At 38.7% G+C, this 16458-nt stretch overlaps 1 protein-coding gene across 3 annotated transcripts in view; it reads right to left on the bottom strand.

Annotated features, from left to right (window-relative positions):
- Positions 1-16458, bottom strand: part of BICC1 (BicC family RNA binding protein 1) — a 300351-nt gene that overhangs the window by 29511 nt on the left and 254382 nt on the right. For all 3 annotated transcript variants that reach the window (XM_079899308.1, XM_079899309.1, XM_079899310.1), the window contains exons 6-14: positions 16199-16252; positions 15561-15755; positions 15082-15333; positions 12593-12724; positions 9783-9969; positions 7774-7935; positions 6977-7173; positions 6706-6838; positions 6015-6171 (exon numbers count right to left, since the gene is read on the bottom strand). In XM_079899308.1, coding sequence (XP_079755434.1) covers positions 6015-6171; positions 6706-6838; positions 6977-7173; positions 7774-7935; positions 9783-9969; positions 12593-12724; positions 15082-15333; positions 15561-15755; positions 16199-16252 — 1469 coding nt within the window. The remainder of the gene's footprint in view (positions 1-6014; positions 6172-6705; positions 6839-6976; positions 7174-7773; positions 7936-9782; positions 9970-12592; positions 12725-15081; positions 15334-15560; positions 15756-16198; positions 16253-16458) is intronic.

Consider the following 16458-nt stretch of genomic DNA (forward strand, 5'->3'; position numbering starts at 1 on the left):
TTCAGCCGTCTGAGCAGGTAAACTTAACTTATTCCATCTACCAGAAAACAACTTAAATCCAACTTTTTTTTTTTTATAACGAGTGAAATTTTGTATTACTGTACCTGATTCACAGCAGTAATTAAAAAATGGAACCCAAAAGGTCTCTGTTTATGACTGTCAGTTTATGTGTGTCTATGTATGTGTTGCAGATATATTGAATTTTCCACCTCCGGATGGTATTGCCAAAATTAATTTGTAAAAGAGCTCTATGTAAGTGGCTTTAAAAAATTAAGTACTTATATAAATTAAGTAAATTGAATCCAGTAGTCCCCCTTTATCTGTGGATTCACTTTCCATGGTTTCAGTTACCCACAGTCAACCTCAGTCTGAAAATATTAAATGAAAAATGCCAGAAATAAATAAGTCATACGTTTTAAATTGTTTGCTGTTCTGAGTAGTGTGATGAAATTTCTTGCCACCCCACTCCACCCCATCGTGGAATTCCCCAACCATCAACATCATCATAGCTCAATGATCCAGGATCAGATCCTCCATCTGATATATCATCAGAAGGTCAACAGCAGCCTACCACTACATCACGATGCCTACATCACTCACCTCACTTCAGTTCATCACATAGGCATTTTAATCATCTCACATCATCACAAGAAGAGGAAGGGTGAGTACAGTACAATAAGACATTTAGAGAGAGAGGGAAAGTGAGAGAGAGATACCACATTATTATAATATATTGTTATAATTGTTCATTAGTTATTGTTGTTAATCTCTAATTAAATTTTATCATAGGTATATATGTATAGGAAAAACCATAGTATACACAGGAATTCAGGACTATCCATGGTTTCAGGCATCCACTGAGAGTCTTGGAACTTATCCCCAACAGAAAAAAGGGGATTACTACAGATGTTAAGTGGGATAAAAGTTTTTCAGTAAACTTTTTTTTTTTTTTTTTTTTTTCCCGTGGTACGCGGGCCTCTCACTGTTGTGGCCTCTCCTGTTGCAGAGCACAGGCTCCGGACGCGCAGGCTCAGCGGCCATGGCTCACAAGCCCAGGCGCTCTGTGGCATGTGGGATCTTCCCAGACCGGGGCACGAACCCGTGTCCCCTGCATCGTCAGGCGGACACCCAACCACTGTGCCACCAGGGAAGCCCTTTCAGTAAACTTTTAAAATAGTTTCTCTAAAATCTTTTTGGTAACCTAAACCAAAGTTTTGCTAAATTAAAGTAAATGATGGATTGTCATTGAATATCCAGATCATTTCCAAGTAAGATAAAATACTAAAACATTAATTACTGAACACAGGTTTACCACTTTGGGCCTTTTTATTTTTTTACAGAGAAACTAAAGATATTTGGATACATTAATAAACGTGTTTTGTGCCACACTGAGAAATTTACTATGGAAAAGCATATGTTTCTAGACATTGTAAAAAATATTAATTTGTCAAGTCACACAATTGTTTACTTCTTTTCACTAAAAAGGTTGTTTAGGGTTAAAAATTAAATATATATTATATAAATATGTTTATAATATATATATGTATATATATATAATTAAAGTTACTAGAAATAATAAGGAAACATTTCCATATTCAAGGAAAGTAGGATGTGTGTTTTCAGTAAAAGAAGGTATGAGGAATGGAGAGGAATTTTTGTTGATGAAAATAAAACTAATTTTGTCCTGAAGTGAGACTGGTTACTGCAGAATGGGAAAGAAGAAAACATAAGACCAAACTGTAGAAGTTTTGTGGGAAAGGAATCTTGGGAAAGGAATTTTATGTGTGGTCAAGCAGGCTAAAATTAGAATGAATTTAAGTGGGAAAAAAATGAGTTTTAATATCAAAAGTACATCAGTGCAAAATCAGAATTGATTTTCTCTCTGTTAAAAGAATAAGTGATTTTGAATTACTGGTCTGCTCTTAGTAAGAGATTGTAAAAGGCTGTTATTTACCTTTAAGTAATCTGCCTAGAAAGCAAGTATTTTGTGCTTTACCAAAATAATTTCCTGTAACAACTATTTAACTTTCTATATTTGCCTGTGTGGTCTTCAATTGTCACTTTGGTTAAATGGATAAGTAAATGTTGTTTCACAGTGACCTATGATCCTATTTGACCAAGTGTTTTTAAACCTTTTGATATTTTTGACAAACTTCCCCCAAATCAAATCCCAAATGAAATCTTTCTGACCTCAAACTAACTTTGGGATTTTCCAGAGGGCTCCTGGGACACATCTCAAAAGATTTGTTCCCTCTTCTTATAAAAGGAGAGATTTTAAACTAATTAGGCTTCTTTGATGTGTTAAATTACATGGGAAGTATTGTCAAATAAAAGTAATACTAAGCCCTCTCTATTTTGTATTTGTATAGGTATATAAGTGTTCCAGAGCTGTGTGAAATTCCTAGAGATGTGATATGTCCAGGTATAATGTTATCAGTCATAATTAATATTAACGTAAACTGGTGTATATCACAGAAATAACTACATTTCTTTATCAAATGAAATCTCATCAGATCTTGAACAATGGGCATTTTTAAGTCTTTGTCATTTACAGAGACTTACTGTCTTAGATGCTTCTGCAAAAGTGTTCTTACAAAAGTGTTTCATCTTCAAGGAGATTCATGGGAAGGATTTTAACAAGTGCATGTTTCTGATAACATAAAGGTCATAAAAATGAAGTGGATTCAAGCAGAACAAATATCAATTATTGTACATGGGACTAAATGAACTGAGGAGAATGATTATAATTTTTTAATTATTTTTTTTTGTTTGAAAAATTGCTAGATCCTTAATGTTTTGTTTTTCCAGATTTAAGGAAACCTTTTTTCCTAAGTTATCGATGACTTACAGCAATTTGGTAAAGTATACCTTTGTAAACAAAGACGAAACATTTACTTTTCTCCCTACCTGATCCCTCCAGAAACTCTTTGGAAACTCTTCTGTATTCTTTGCACAGCAATACAGTTAGTTATTTGCAAAGGTCAATAAGAACCTGTTCTCCTTGTAACAGAACACATTGGAAACACTGGCTATATTACCAAAGCTTTGACTGAAATGTCATATTTGAGAGAGACGTACACAGACTCAGATATGATCTGACAGCTTTAAGGAACTAAGGTTAACTTAATAAAGCCAATAAAGCCCCTTGAAAAAGATTGGCCTGGTACTCTGATTACAGGGTTCCTGGCAGCCTTACCCAGTGAGTAAGGAAGGTCATTTCCTGGCAGGCCCAGGAACTTCAGGTTATTTTGGGGACCTTATGAAGAGAGGAATTCACCCAAACTATAGGTATTGTGGGTAAAATCTGATGGCGAGTCCTTGGCTTGGCTTTCTGGCCTCAGAGGCTTTTAAGAGTTCAATCTGAGATTCCTTATGAAAAAAGTTCCTGCAAAGCAGTTTTAAAAAGTACTCATACAATACAATCACTATTCTTGCTGCACTTATGTAAATAAGCCAATTTTAAAGCAAACAAATTAGTTTAACTGCAATTATCTTTTGTTTTAAAAAAATGGAAGTAACTGTAGAGAGAAAAACGTTTGTACTTTTGTCGATATTAGATTCTAGTGCTATTAATTTTGAGGTTTTGTTATATTCCTGTAAACTGGACTGGATCCTGAATTCTTCTAGTTCCCTTCAAATAACTAGCCACAATTCTCCAAACTTATGTTTCCAATTTTCTCCCACCCTTCTGATTTGGAATCACTAAGAACAAAGACGGTCCTTGAGTCTCCTTGGAAGGGACTATACCAGATCCTCTTCACTACTTAAGATGGCAGCCAAACTTCAGAGACTTAGGTACACATCTCACAGCTGAAGAAGTCCCCACCTGACATCTGGTCCTGTACAACCAGCTGGAGACCTCAAAATCAAACTGACTAGTTGGAGAAGTAGCTGACACTGAGGCAGACTGCTTCCTCCTGACACCCCAGATCAAGACTTCACATTTTAATTAAATATGAAACCTTTTTCTTCTCTTTTTCTTTCCTTTACTCTGTCTAGCATTGATCCAGAAAGATAATACAGTCATCTGAATCTCTCAGGCCATTGCTAAGGGAGGTGACCTCTGTAATTTAGAACTTTTTATTTCAGGTTAGGAGATTTACTTCCCAAATGCACTGAAAACTTAAATGACTCATGGCTTGAATGGGCAAATGCAACAATCCCTGCAAGTGAATCCATGAACAGCACCACTTTAGTGGGAGTGGTTTGTGCCCCAACAGTATTTATCTTTGTCTGTGGTGGTTATCGTTCTCCTCGGGCATATGGGTGCCTAGATGGCTGGCGCATAACAGGGCAATGCCTCTTGAGTTATCTAACTGTGTCCCTAACTATTTACAAACAAACTGAGACACTTCATTGGACGACTCCCCTGAATTTATATTGCAGAGTTAGAAAAGTCCAGGAGGCTTTCATGGTTCAGGATTCACATTCCACAGCAGGGCCCTACTCCCAGGGTTAAGAGTAAATGTAAATGAAACTACAATCAGGAATCTCTCCTTAACTCTTGAAAATACTGCAAAATCTAACAAGACAGTAGCTGCCCAACAGAATTCCTTAGATTCTCTGGCCAAAGTTGTTCCTTTTTTTTTTTTTTTTTTGCACGGGCCTCTCACTGTTGTGGCCCCTCCCGTTGCGGGGCACAGGCTCCGGACGCACCGCACAGGCTCCGGACGCACAGGCTCAGCGGCCATGGCTCACGGGCCCAGCCGCTCCGCGGCATGTGGGATCTTCCCGGACTGGGGCACGAACCCGTGTCCCCTGCATCGGCAGGCAGACTCTCAACCACTGCGCCGCCAGGGAAGCCCCCAAATTTGTTCTTGATAATAGAATAGCCTTTGATTATCTTTTAGCTGAACAAGGGAGTGTCTGTGCTGTGGCCAACACTACATGCTGAACCTGGATTAACATTCTGGGCAAGTGGAAACTCAGTTAACTAAAACCACTGAGCAAGCCACTTGGCTTAAAAAAAGGACTCCTTCCGCAGGGTCTTTCTTTGACTTATTTGATTTTGATTGGTTTGGGTCTGGGGGACTATGGCTCCGAACTGCCCTCAAACATTGGAAATGATTCTACTTGTAACAGTCATAGTAGTCTCCCTGGTGCACTGTATTCTCTCAAAAGCTTTAAATGTATGTTTGCAGCCACTAACCACTGAGCAAATGACCTCCCTAAAACTGGAATGCCAGAAAAGAAAGGAAGAAAATGACTGACTAAAACAACTGTGAGCCTCAAGTCATGACCTGTGAATACCACAGAGATTCAATAGCAAAAAACAGAATCATGACCTGTGAACACCACACAGAGGATCAGTAAAAGCTATAGGAACTAAACTATAGAGAGGTAGCTGAGAGTGGTGCTAATGCCTTAAATTTTGATCACATCTCTCACTTGGGCTGAAAGTCTGATCGAAAGGAGAGAATTGTGAAAAAAGGGACAACAGGCCCAAAATGGAGTCACTTGTACTAAGCCCCGTATCCGCAAACCAAGACCTGATACCTAACCTAACTGCAGTTTCAGCCTCTCCTAGGAATGTAATCTTAACCAGTCCTGTCTGGAATTTCCTAGCCAACACTAGTGAGGTAACCCACCTGATCGACCCCTGCCTTCTCCCAAAGGAAGGTGACCTTGCCTGAAATAATCCTTTCTTTATGACTTCCTTGTCCCGCACCCTTTCTGCCTTTAAAAACCTCTTCTTTCTGCAGCTCTTTGGAGCTCCTTTCTATTTGCTAAATGGGATGCTGCCAATTCATGAATTGTTGAATAAAGTCAATTTGATCTTTACATTTACTCAGTTGAATTTTGTTTTATAACAAGGGTGAAAGTTATCAGATACTATTCTTAATAAAATTTTTAAAAGTAAAAAGAGAAGGTAATCATAAAGAGAAATGAAAAACCCATGGATAATGTCAAATGCACTTGAACCAAAGAGCGCTAACTATTGAGTTTAACACAAATCCAGCCCGTTATACACTTTCTTTCAAAGGATCAAGGGATTTTAAAATTAAAATACATACTGTAAGTGTGAGTTTTTTGTGCCCTGCAATAGTTCTACTGTCTGCCTCTTGGCACAGGAAACTTTGGAGGGACCCATCATCTGTTTCAAGTCACCAGCATTTCCAGAATGGGAAGGACTTCGGGGCATGCCTACTTCAACAAAAGCATCATTACAACCTGCAGAAGAAGAGAGAAAAAACCAAAAATCCAGACATCATCTTACTATCAACAGTCACCTGCAATGGAAACAAATCAGAATCCAATTCTATGGAGACAAAAGCATAACAGCTTTCAGCTACAGAGAAGATGCCTTAAATTCAGGCTACCTCAAAAACTCATGATGAAATTGGAAGACCCTCATGTTTCTTTAAAGATTGTTAAGGATGAAGGTATTATCAAAAGAAATACTCTACTTGGGAAAAAATTACACACACACACACACACACTTAGTAAGTTAATGCTTTCCTGCTGCACAATTACATTCACTTTAATTTAGGAAGGGCCAATGTAATGGGAAAGTGGTTCTTTCTATGGCAAAGTGCTCTTTCACCATGTTCTTTGGAATTTCATTCAAGATACTGTCTCTTTGCAGTCTTGAGGGAGGGTGAATCATGACTAGTTAGAAAAACCCACTCCAAATCACTGCACAGACTTTCTACAATCCCCTTTATCCAATCAACAGAGCAGGCTCAAGTTCAGAAGGACAGATACCTTCTGCAGGGTTTGATTTGGGAGATGCCTGCTCAGATGCAGTTGTTTGTCTGGATGGATCACCATGATTCGCACTCAGCACTTTTTCTCCAAGCGATGAAGTGGATATTGCACCATATTTTATATTCGGAGACTGAAATAATAATAGAAAACAACACAGAGATATGGTCACAATTCTCAAATTCATCTCAGGTGAAAGTTTAAACGCGTTACCAGTGGCTTATCTCTTACAAACAGCATAGATCACATGATTCTTGCCGAAGGGCATTACCTGTGTGTGTCCATTTAATGAAGCAGAGATTTTTTTGCTTTCTGTCTGCATACTGTTGATATGGACATCAACAGGAGTCAAGCCAGGAGGGGGAGATGGAGCTGTGTGCCCGTAGGTGGGCACTCCAGACAACAAAATATTGGTTAATGTGGCTTGGGCAGTAGATGGAATCATAAGGTGTGGTATAGCAGAAAAACCTAAAACAGCATTTCATGAAGACAGACATTAGACAGGAATAAACTCAGAATCAACAAGCATTATTTTATTATTTTCAGTAACAACAAAAAAAGTCATTTTTGTTGCTGCAAACTGAGAATTCAATTTTGATACCTCTCTGTTAACAGGTTTAACACATTACTATAAAAACATAGAAGAAGTATTAAAATGGAACAACATTTTAGAGAGTATTTAGTCCAAGCTCTTCACCGTACAAATGAGGAAACTAGCTAGATTTAGCATGTGCATATGACTACCAAGCAAACTTGTCAAACTAGAACATGCATTTCCTAATTACCAGGTCAGTGACCCTCGTGCACTTTTGCCACTGCTCCCTGCACATCATGCCCTTTTTCCTGATCTGCTTGTCACGTTTAAAGATTACATATTACTTTTATGAAAATCTCACTGCTTTATTATGCTTCGTTTTAGCTGATTTACACTTTGGAGAATTTGTCTGGCTGCGGTATTCTTTGAACCATAGTTCTGCCCTACGGAAACGGAACCACTAGTAAATTTTACTGAAAAATTGATTAATACCTAAGAATACACACCTTTGATTGTACTTAAATAATACTGACCTGTGGCACTTGAAGTACTAGCAAGTGGAGGTGCCCACAATGTGGGGCTAGGGGTACCAGAACTCGGACTTTGCAAAGGACTGACTGAGCTATTAAGAGCATTCAAAAGTGAGTTCGGGGTTGTCGAAGTATTGAGAGATAAGGCAGTGGGTCCCAAAAGACCTGTAATGAATGAATGTAAAGTCAATACACATAAACTCAAGATTTAAAAATACAGATGGCATCAATACTGCCATTTGGAATGCACATCCATGTAGTCTGATATTTTCCAAATATAAGATATGAGTGACAGATTACCTTCTTTCACATATTCACACGAAATATTGCATGATACAACTCCAACACAGGACCCCACTTGCCTACAAACAGAAATGGAAGACAGATATGCCCAGACCAGGACAGTAGTCAGGGGCCTAGAGCACCAATCAGTTGCTTCATAATCACTTCAACTAGCCAGGATGAACAAAACTGTGCTCACGTGGAGACCCATTTTTTTGTATTTCTCTGCCTAATTCACTTGTCACCTGCTTCCAAACAAACTCTTTTTAAACCACTTGCAATTAGCAGTGACTAGGGGACATTTTCCTGCAACAGAATATCTCCCTTCGGGTCCATTTGCAGAGGCTGGCCCACCCGGAACAGTTTTCATACCGTGTATGACTGTCCATACATGACGTCTTTGGGTCCATCTCAATGCGTATGAAGACTTTTCTCAGAAAAAAGAATTGTTTTTCCGCTTTTTGCTTGTTTTAAGGATTTAATCTTTGATTTAGTAATGAAATTTCCCTTCGGGCATTTCAAATATGTTCTAAAGTGAAATGTGAGTTTGTATAAATAAGTTCCCAGGAATACTTAAAGCATTAAGTATTAGAGGCTAGAGATAGCCATGAAAACATCTTAAAATTAAATCACTATGATCTTTGCTCACTTTTTTTCTCTCTAGTGCAGGAAGAACTCAGTTCCTGCTAAGTTGCCTGATTGGCATTTCCTGACTCACATGCGTTGCTGTGTTATTACAACTCTGTTCAGAATCTCCAGTGGAAGGGACAACTTTGGGAGATTAGGGGCCAAGGGGGAAAATCTGTCTTTACTTGTAATGGTGTCTGGGCAGGGATACTTGGAATCTTAATCATATTATAACCATATTACATTTTTAAAAAGCAAGAATAGCTATTAAAAATTTGAAAGACTGCTGAGAGTATTTTTTTCTGTCTCAACACTGAACTTGGTAGAATGATCTGCGAGGGTTATTGCATTAACTTTTTATATAATGGCTACTGAAAAATGTGCAAAAAGTAGTGAACCTAGAATAACTGTAACACAGCAATGAACTTCCTCCTACAAGATGGGAATCCGTAAATGAGGCAATACATATCACACCATGCCTATTCAGTGGCTCACCCTGCTTTCTTAAAGAACTAAAGCACCAAGATGATGTTGTTCTTTCATCTTTCTCTTCTTCACCTTAGATATAAATGCAGGTTGGTTTGTTTCCCATGGTGGCCGCAGGCTAGATCTCCTTTGTGTTTGGGCAAGGCAGGCCTAACCACTAGGACTGAGGGTTCTGCTTCCTTTCTCCTCCCCCCTCCCCACCCCTCATGCAGGTCTGCAATTACTTTTTGAAAAGCAAACTGGATAATCTTTATCTCTAGGGACTACTGGCAATATTGCAAATGCAAGAGAGAACAAACACATAAATTATAGTCAGCCGGCTCACTTCACTCTCAATGGCATTCTTAATTTAGAAGAACAAACACAGCCACCGAAAATACAACAGCCAGACCTTGATTACTTATGCCAAAATAAAAAGAATCTGGGAGACAGAAATCTATAGAGTCTAACAAAAAAATCAAAATGGATTGATTCGAGTTTTGTTGCTTTTCACCTGATCATAGGGCCTGAAGAGGAAAAAACAGCCTTTAAAATGTAGCCCCAAACAGTAGAAAGAAAGGAAACTGGATAAGCAATCCCCCAGAGGCTGAGAAGGGCTATAATAATAAATTTTATACCTAGTCCAGTGAGTCCGAGGCCTGCGGAAGCTAAGATATCCAGGCTGGGACATGCCAGGCCGGCAGGGCATGATGCTGGAGATGGACTGGTTGCTATGGTAACCCCACTGCTTTCAAGTCCGAGGAGACATTTCCTTGCTTCATACATATTTAACGCATTTCGCTCAACACTTTTCACAATCACAGACTATGAAAACACATAATGAGAAAGAAAAAAGTGACATGCAAGTAGTCTACAATGAATTGGGGAGGGGGCTGAGAAATGAATATGGTAATAAGAATTCCACTCAGGGAATGGATGAATGATGCTTTAACATCAACTGCAAATTCTAACCACGTATTTCCTAAGTTTACTCCTTTTGGTAAAACCATAAAATGTTAGCTACCATTTATTGGGTGTGTCCTGTGTCCCGGGCACTGTGATGGAAGCCGCACATATATTCTAATTCCTGCAGAACCTCATGGGGTGGAATTATTATTCATGTTCAGTGAGGACAAGGGCCTTACCCAAGGTCACAGCACAGCTGTGGAGGAGCAGCTAGAGGACTGGAACTTGGGTCCTTCTGTCTCTACAGCCCATTCTCATTTATATCCTCTTGTCTCTACATTAAAGCTTTCCCCCCTTTATCTCACCTTTACAAAACAAATTAAACATGTCACCATATACAGACTGCATAATAATAGTCACTTACATCTGACATTTACAGTCTACTAGTTAACTAATGGACCTTGAGGTACCACTCTTCCTCACTGATGACATACTTGTGGCAAAGCTTATAGTAAAATAAATTTCCAAACAATAAATCTTCTTTTTTTCTTCAATGGACTCATCTGGAAAATTGGAAATGTGAACCCAAGGGGGAAAGCCTCCAGTGGACAATAAAGAAAATGTGTGGCTGAGACAGCAGTTAAAGCAGTAGTCAGCCTCGGGGCCTGTGAGGCATAATTAAACAGCCCTGGATGCTGCAAGGCTTCAGAGTTCTCACTTAAAATCTCTTTTCCCCTGACCTCTGCTCACTTCTTGCTGAACTCCAGAAATCTTCCTGTGCCTGTCCATCTTTACATGCAAAGTCTCTTCTGACTGTATCTTTTCCTTCTGGTACGTACAGTGACTCTAGTCAACTCAAATTAGTAAAGTACAAAGCTTCCCAATACATAAAATTAATGTTCTATTCTCTAACTTTAAGCTCAATATATCAAGTTCATTTAGAATCAATCCTATCTTCTCCTTTAAAGTTTTCTTTTGAAGAAGGCATGATTCTTTTTCTTACGTTGGACACTAAATACCACATTATTTACATACAGACATAATTGTATATAGTAATACATGTTATACATGTACCATATGCATACATGCATATATGATAAAATTCAGTTTAGAAATTTTAAAAATGGAAGGCACAACTGTTTGGTGTTTTACCTGCTATAATTAAAAATATACATAAATGTTATCATTTAGTACATGTTATTATGCAACTTGCTTTTTTTTTTTTTTTTAATTTTTGGCTGCGTTGGGTCTTTGTTGCTGTGCACGGGCTTTCTCTAGTTGCAGCGAGCGGGGGGTTACTCTTCGTTGCAGTGCGCGGGCTTCTCACTGCGGTGGCTTCTCTTGTTGCGGAGCATGGGCTCTAGGTGTGCAGGCTTCAGTAGTTGTGCCTCGTGGGCTCTAGAGCGCAGGCTCAGTAGTTGTGGCATACAGGCTTAGCTGCTCCACGGCATGTGGGATCTTCCCAGACCAGGGCTCAAACCTGTGTCCCCTGCACTGGCAGGCAGACTCTTAACCACTGCGCCACCAGGGAAGCCCACAACTTGCTTTTTTTATTCAACACCATTCTTGTCCTTTGGCTTCTGATACAAAGGTTTCTTTGGCATGTATAAGTAGAAGTGCATCACTGAGGGTAGGGTATCCGTGTTTTCAGTGTGAGCAGATGATCACAAGTTGCTTTTCAAAGTGGCTGTATCAACTTACATGCTTTAATGTAGGAACACTCCTCTTTCCTCAAACTCTCACTAGCACTTAATAACGCCAGAATTATCCCATTAAACTTTGCAACATCTTAGAGGAGAAGTTCCAAGAAGGCTGAACTGGAGATACTTCATTATTTAAAGTATATATGACAGGGCTTCCCTGGTGGCGCAGTGGTTGAGAGTCCGCCTGCCGATGCAGGGGACACGGGTTCGTGCCCCGGTCCGGGAAGATCCCACATGCCGCGGAGCGGCTGGGCCCGTGAGCCGTGGCCGCTGAGCCTGCGCGTCCGGAGCCTGTACTCCGCAACGGGAGAGGCCACAACAGTGAGAGGCCGCGTAACGCAAAAAAAAACTCCCAAACAAACAATAAAGTATATATGACAGACAATGGCACCTATTCTTTAAATCTCCAGGGCTAGCACAGTGGCTCACAATTAGTAAGTAAACTAAGTATTTTTTTAATTGCCTTGGATGTGTACACATACACATATGCACATAACACAACATTTATTTAGCCTTACCAACTCTCCGGCAAGTTAGTAACGTTTAAAGTTACCAGATTGCAAATTAATAAGAAAATGTTTTCTCTTTCCTTCCCATATATGTCATTAAAATGATGGTTACAAATGGACTCCAAAAACCAACATATATATTAAAAAAAAAAGATCAATAATGAATGCTGTTACAAATTTACATAAAATAACTAAATATAATATATAACAATGTATATTATATAGAATATTTAGTTCCATGTATATGCAAATACACATTTATATGAAAATAACACTATACAGAACGTGAGGTGATGCATGGTTCTCTTTGGGCCCAGACTCTGAACCAACCTTGCTCGGCTGTTTTGGCTTTGGTTTAATACTGATGAAGACGTCGAGCTGCTCCATCAACTGAGCAATGAACTGTGGGTCAACTTCAATTTCTTCCTTCATATCAAACATTAGCACAAGAGGAAGACAACCCTAGGAAATGTCACAGCGGACAGGGTGAGAGGTAAAAAAGTTACTCATTTAAACATCCAATAATTTCACATGCCTACAGATAATACAATCTTTTATAGATTTAAAGAGTAAACCAAAGTATTCAGCTAAATTATATACCTTCACATAGCTTAGAAGGCTGGTGTGCAAATAATGTTGAGGGGTAGAAGCTCTTTTTTGGATGACAAAAACATGTGTCTTACGTTTATTTTTGGCCCTGAATTCTTTATCTACTCTCCACCTTGGAAAATTCCTCCATCCTCTGACTTCAGTTTTGTTAGTGACACCAGAAACTAGATTCTCAGCCACATCAAGGATACTAATCTTGTGCCCTGGCTCAAAAACTTACAGTGGAGGCTTTTTATTGTCTCCTGAATGAAATCTAAACATGTATCAGCCTTTAAAAATCTCCACATTTCAGCTCGGCTTTGCTGGTGCAATCACAGGTTTATGTGTACATGTCTGCCCCTTCCTCCAGGCTAGACCAGCCTCTTGACTATCTTTTAAACAGGTTCTGACATTGGTATCTTAACTCATCAAAAGGCTTCTTTGCCAACCCAATTCCTACTTCTCTTCTGACACAGCTCAAACCTTACCTCCTTCCTGGAGTAAAATGCTACTATCACCCCTTCTTTTCACTGTCTCACTCTTTAGCATGGCAGAGTTTAGCACTTTTTTTCTCTGATGTTGTCTTCCTGGCCCCTAATCTACTTAGTATAGGAACCAGATCCCATACATTTTTACGATGTACAGATTGATGGATTTGTACATAACTGTCAGAAGAAATTACCATCAAACATACTAGAATTAAAATGAAATCACCAAGTTCCATTTCTCGTCTGGATAAGTGATGTTTATAAGCACACTGCTATAAAAAAATGGTGATGGTATTTATTTATTTATTTTATTTTATTTATTTATTTTTTTGCGGTACGCGGGCTTCTCACTGTTGTGGCCTCTCCCGTTGCGGAGCACAGGCTCCGGACGCGCTGGCTCAGCGGCCATGGCTCACGGGCCCAGCCGCTCCGCGGCACCGTGGGATCTTCCCGGACCGGGGCACGAACCCGTGTCCCCTGCATCGACAGGTGGACTCTCAACCACTGTGCCATCAGGGAAGCCCGGTGATGGTATTTAAAATGTAAGTTAAAGCCATTTAATTTATCTCTCCCTCATGTCTTTCAGTATTGTTTAATAATATGTCTCACTGCACACCTGTATTTTTGGCAGGTGTAATCAAAGTATGAATATGAATTCATAACTGTGCTGATGGCTTGAAAAGTTTACTAACTCAAAATAATATCTAAAGAACTTGAAAAGCACAGAAAAGAAAATATGAAGAGTAATCATAATAATCTTTGAATACAAATATGCTCTCTAACTAGCCATATATTAAAAGTAGCCTAAGTAAGCCTGGCTTTTAAGAAAATTAAAAATTAATTCTTAAAATTATATATTATAATCCTTAATGATTATAACAAGTTCTCATCTGTCAGAGGAATGGAATCAACAATACAAATCTGGATCTTCTGAAAGTTTCTCAAGAACAGATTCTGCAAGTTAATAACAGCAAATGTCACACCTGAAGCTTATGGATTCAAATGTCACTAAAGGTCTAGCCTGAACAGGAGAATATAATGGTGTTTTTAATAAGAATACTTGTGAGTCCACAGTATTTCAGTCCATTTTGTTACTATACACCAATCTACACACTGGGTTTTTAAATGAATATAGGAAGGATAGAAATATTGAAAATTATAAACTGGAAGCAGTAGTAAGTTATATAACTGTTATTTTTCTTCAATGCATGACACTCAAATTCATGGCTTAAACAGCATTTTTAAAATTTTATCAGAGATTTATGAAATGCTCAAATGTTTCATGCTACCAAAATTTACATCTTTGAGGGTAAAATTTTCAGTGTGTTAATTTTTAACTTTTCTGTTTAAACAGAAGACTTCTTTGGCAAATGCAAACTAATACTACACATTAAATAAAAATAACCGTCTTCAAACTAATATTACACATCAAATAAAAATAAGCACCTTCCACAAAATACAGCCAGTTATTTCAATGTAACCTCTTCTGTTGCTTAGTGTAAGTTAAAAAAATACTAAAAGGAAATTACTCACCTATCTATTGAAATTAAGTCTATGAGGCACTATGTACCTTATTCTTTTATTTCCTTTTACCAAGTAAGTTGCTTATTTGACCAGGATTTCAAAGTGCTTCCATAAATACCACATTGGTACAGTACAGGCAGCAACAAACACTGTACCCAAAGAGGTAAAAAAAAAAAAAAAAAAAAAAAAAAATCGTACCATTAACTTCAGTAAACCTACCATGAGATATTGCCTTGCAAGACAGACAGACTCAATGGTGCCCTGGAGGTAGACGGTGGATTTCTTTTGTGGATTACTGGGATCGGGAAAGTGGATCTGAGCACCCGTTCTCTGCATGATATGTTTGATGTTGCTTCCATTCCGACCCATCATAAAGAGATGATGCTGAGCTGCGATATCTAGTTGCGTGCTCACGGGGATAGCTGACGCCAAGCTCCCGGCGAGATGTTCCAATAGCATGGCAGTTCCTTCCTAGAAGAAAAGGGTGGGAAAGAAGTAGGCCTACACAGTAACTGTCCACGTTGAAGGGAAAGATTCTACTGCACTTCTGACAGCTGTGGAAAAACTCAACACAGTCTAAGAACCAGAATGTACTACGAGAAAAAATTCTGGAAAACAAATTACTTTTAAAATCCTTTAAGAATAAAACTTGCGTGATTTGTACACCTACAATGTTCGGAATTACCTAAACCACTTACCTTCACAGCACTTGTGTTATTCTGAGACCCTCGTACTATCACAGTAGCACCATACATTCGGGACCGCTGTTTAAATGACACTGAAATGTTGTACGTCTGTGATATGTGCTGAATAGAGGGGGAATTAGGATCGGGCACTGGTTGAAGAATTCCAGCAATCGGCAGCTCAAACATCAGCACCAAAGGAAGCAGCTCCTAAAATGGAATTACAGAACCCAGGGCAGATAGTTAAGTCATTGTACATTTAGAGATGTGTGTAGTTCATTCATTCTTTTCTGAAGATGGAATTTTAAAACATAATGCTTTTATTACAGCCACAAGCTTGGGTAGACTATATAAAGTTTTTTAAATGAAAGGAGCCTTTTGTGAAACCTGAGAGTTTGTAACTTAAGCTGCCTGTGGCATTTTTCCTCAGGCGTCTTTTTGATCATTTCAAAATCATCAGAGAAATCAAGCCAGATAAAATCCAGAACGTCTCTAAGAAACACCTCTGATACATTAATACAATTTCTGTCACTATATCCTACATGTTGAACATATGATTTGGTTATAAATTGATAAATTATGGTATTTTTGTTGCCTTATAATGCAGACATCGCTGACACTGATTTACAGTACTAAAGGTAATAAACAGTTACCCGAATTCTAACTCGGGCCGATTCTACTCCTGCCGGTTGTCCTGCTATAGATACCTGCAAAAAAAGAAAACACAGGGTTAGATTTATTGTACTTGAACCCACATCTGCTTTCCCAGTTATCTATACCCTCACTACTCAAAGTGTCGTCCAGGATAAAACAGCATCGCCTATCTGGGAGTTTGTTAAAGATGAGGGATCTCAGGCACCAACCCAGAGCTACTTAATCAGAATTTGGATTTTAACAAGCTCTGGTGATGTGT

Source organism: Stenella coeruleoalba (assembly GCF_951394435.1).
Source record: "Stenella coeruleoalba genome assembly, chromosome: 16".
Taxonomy (NCBI): Eukaryota; Metazoa; Chordata; class Mammalia; order Artiodactyla; family Delphinidae; genus Stenella; species Stenella coeruleoalba.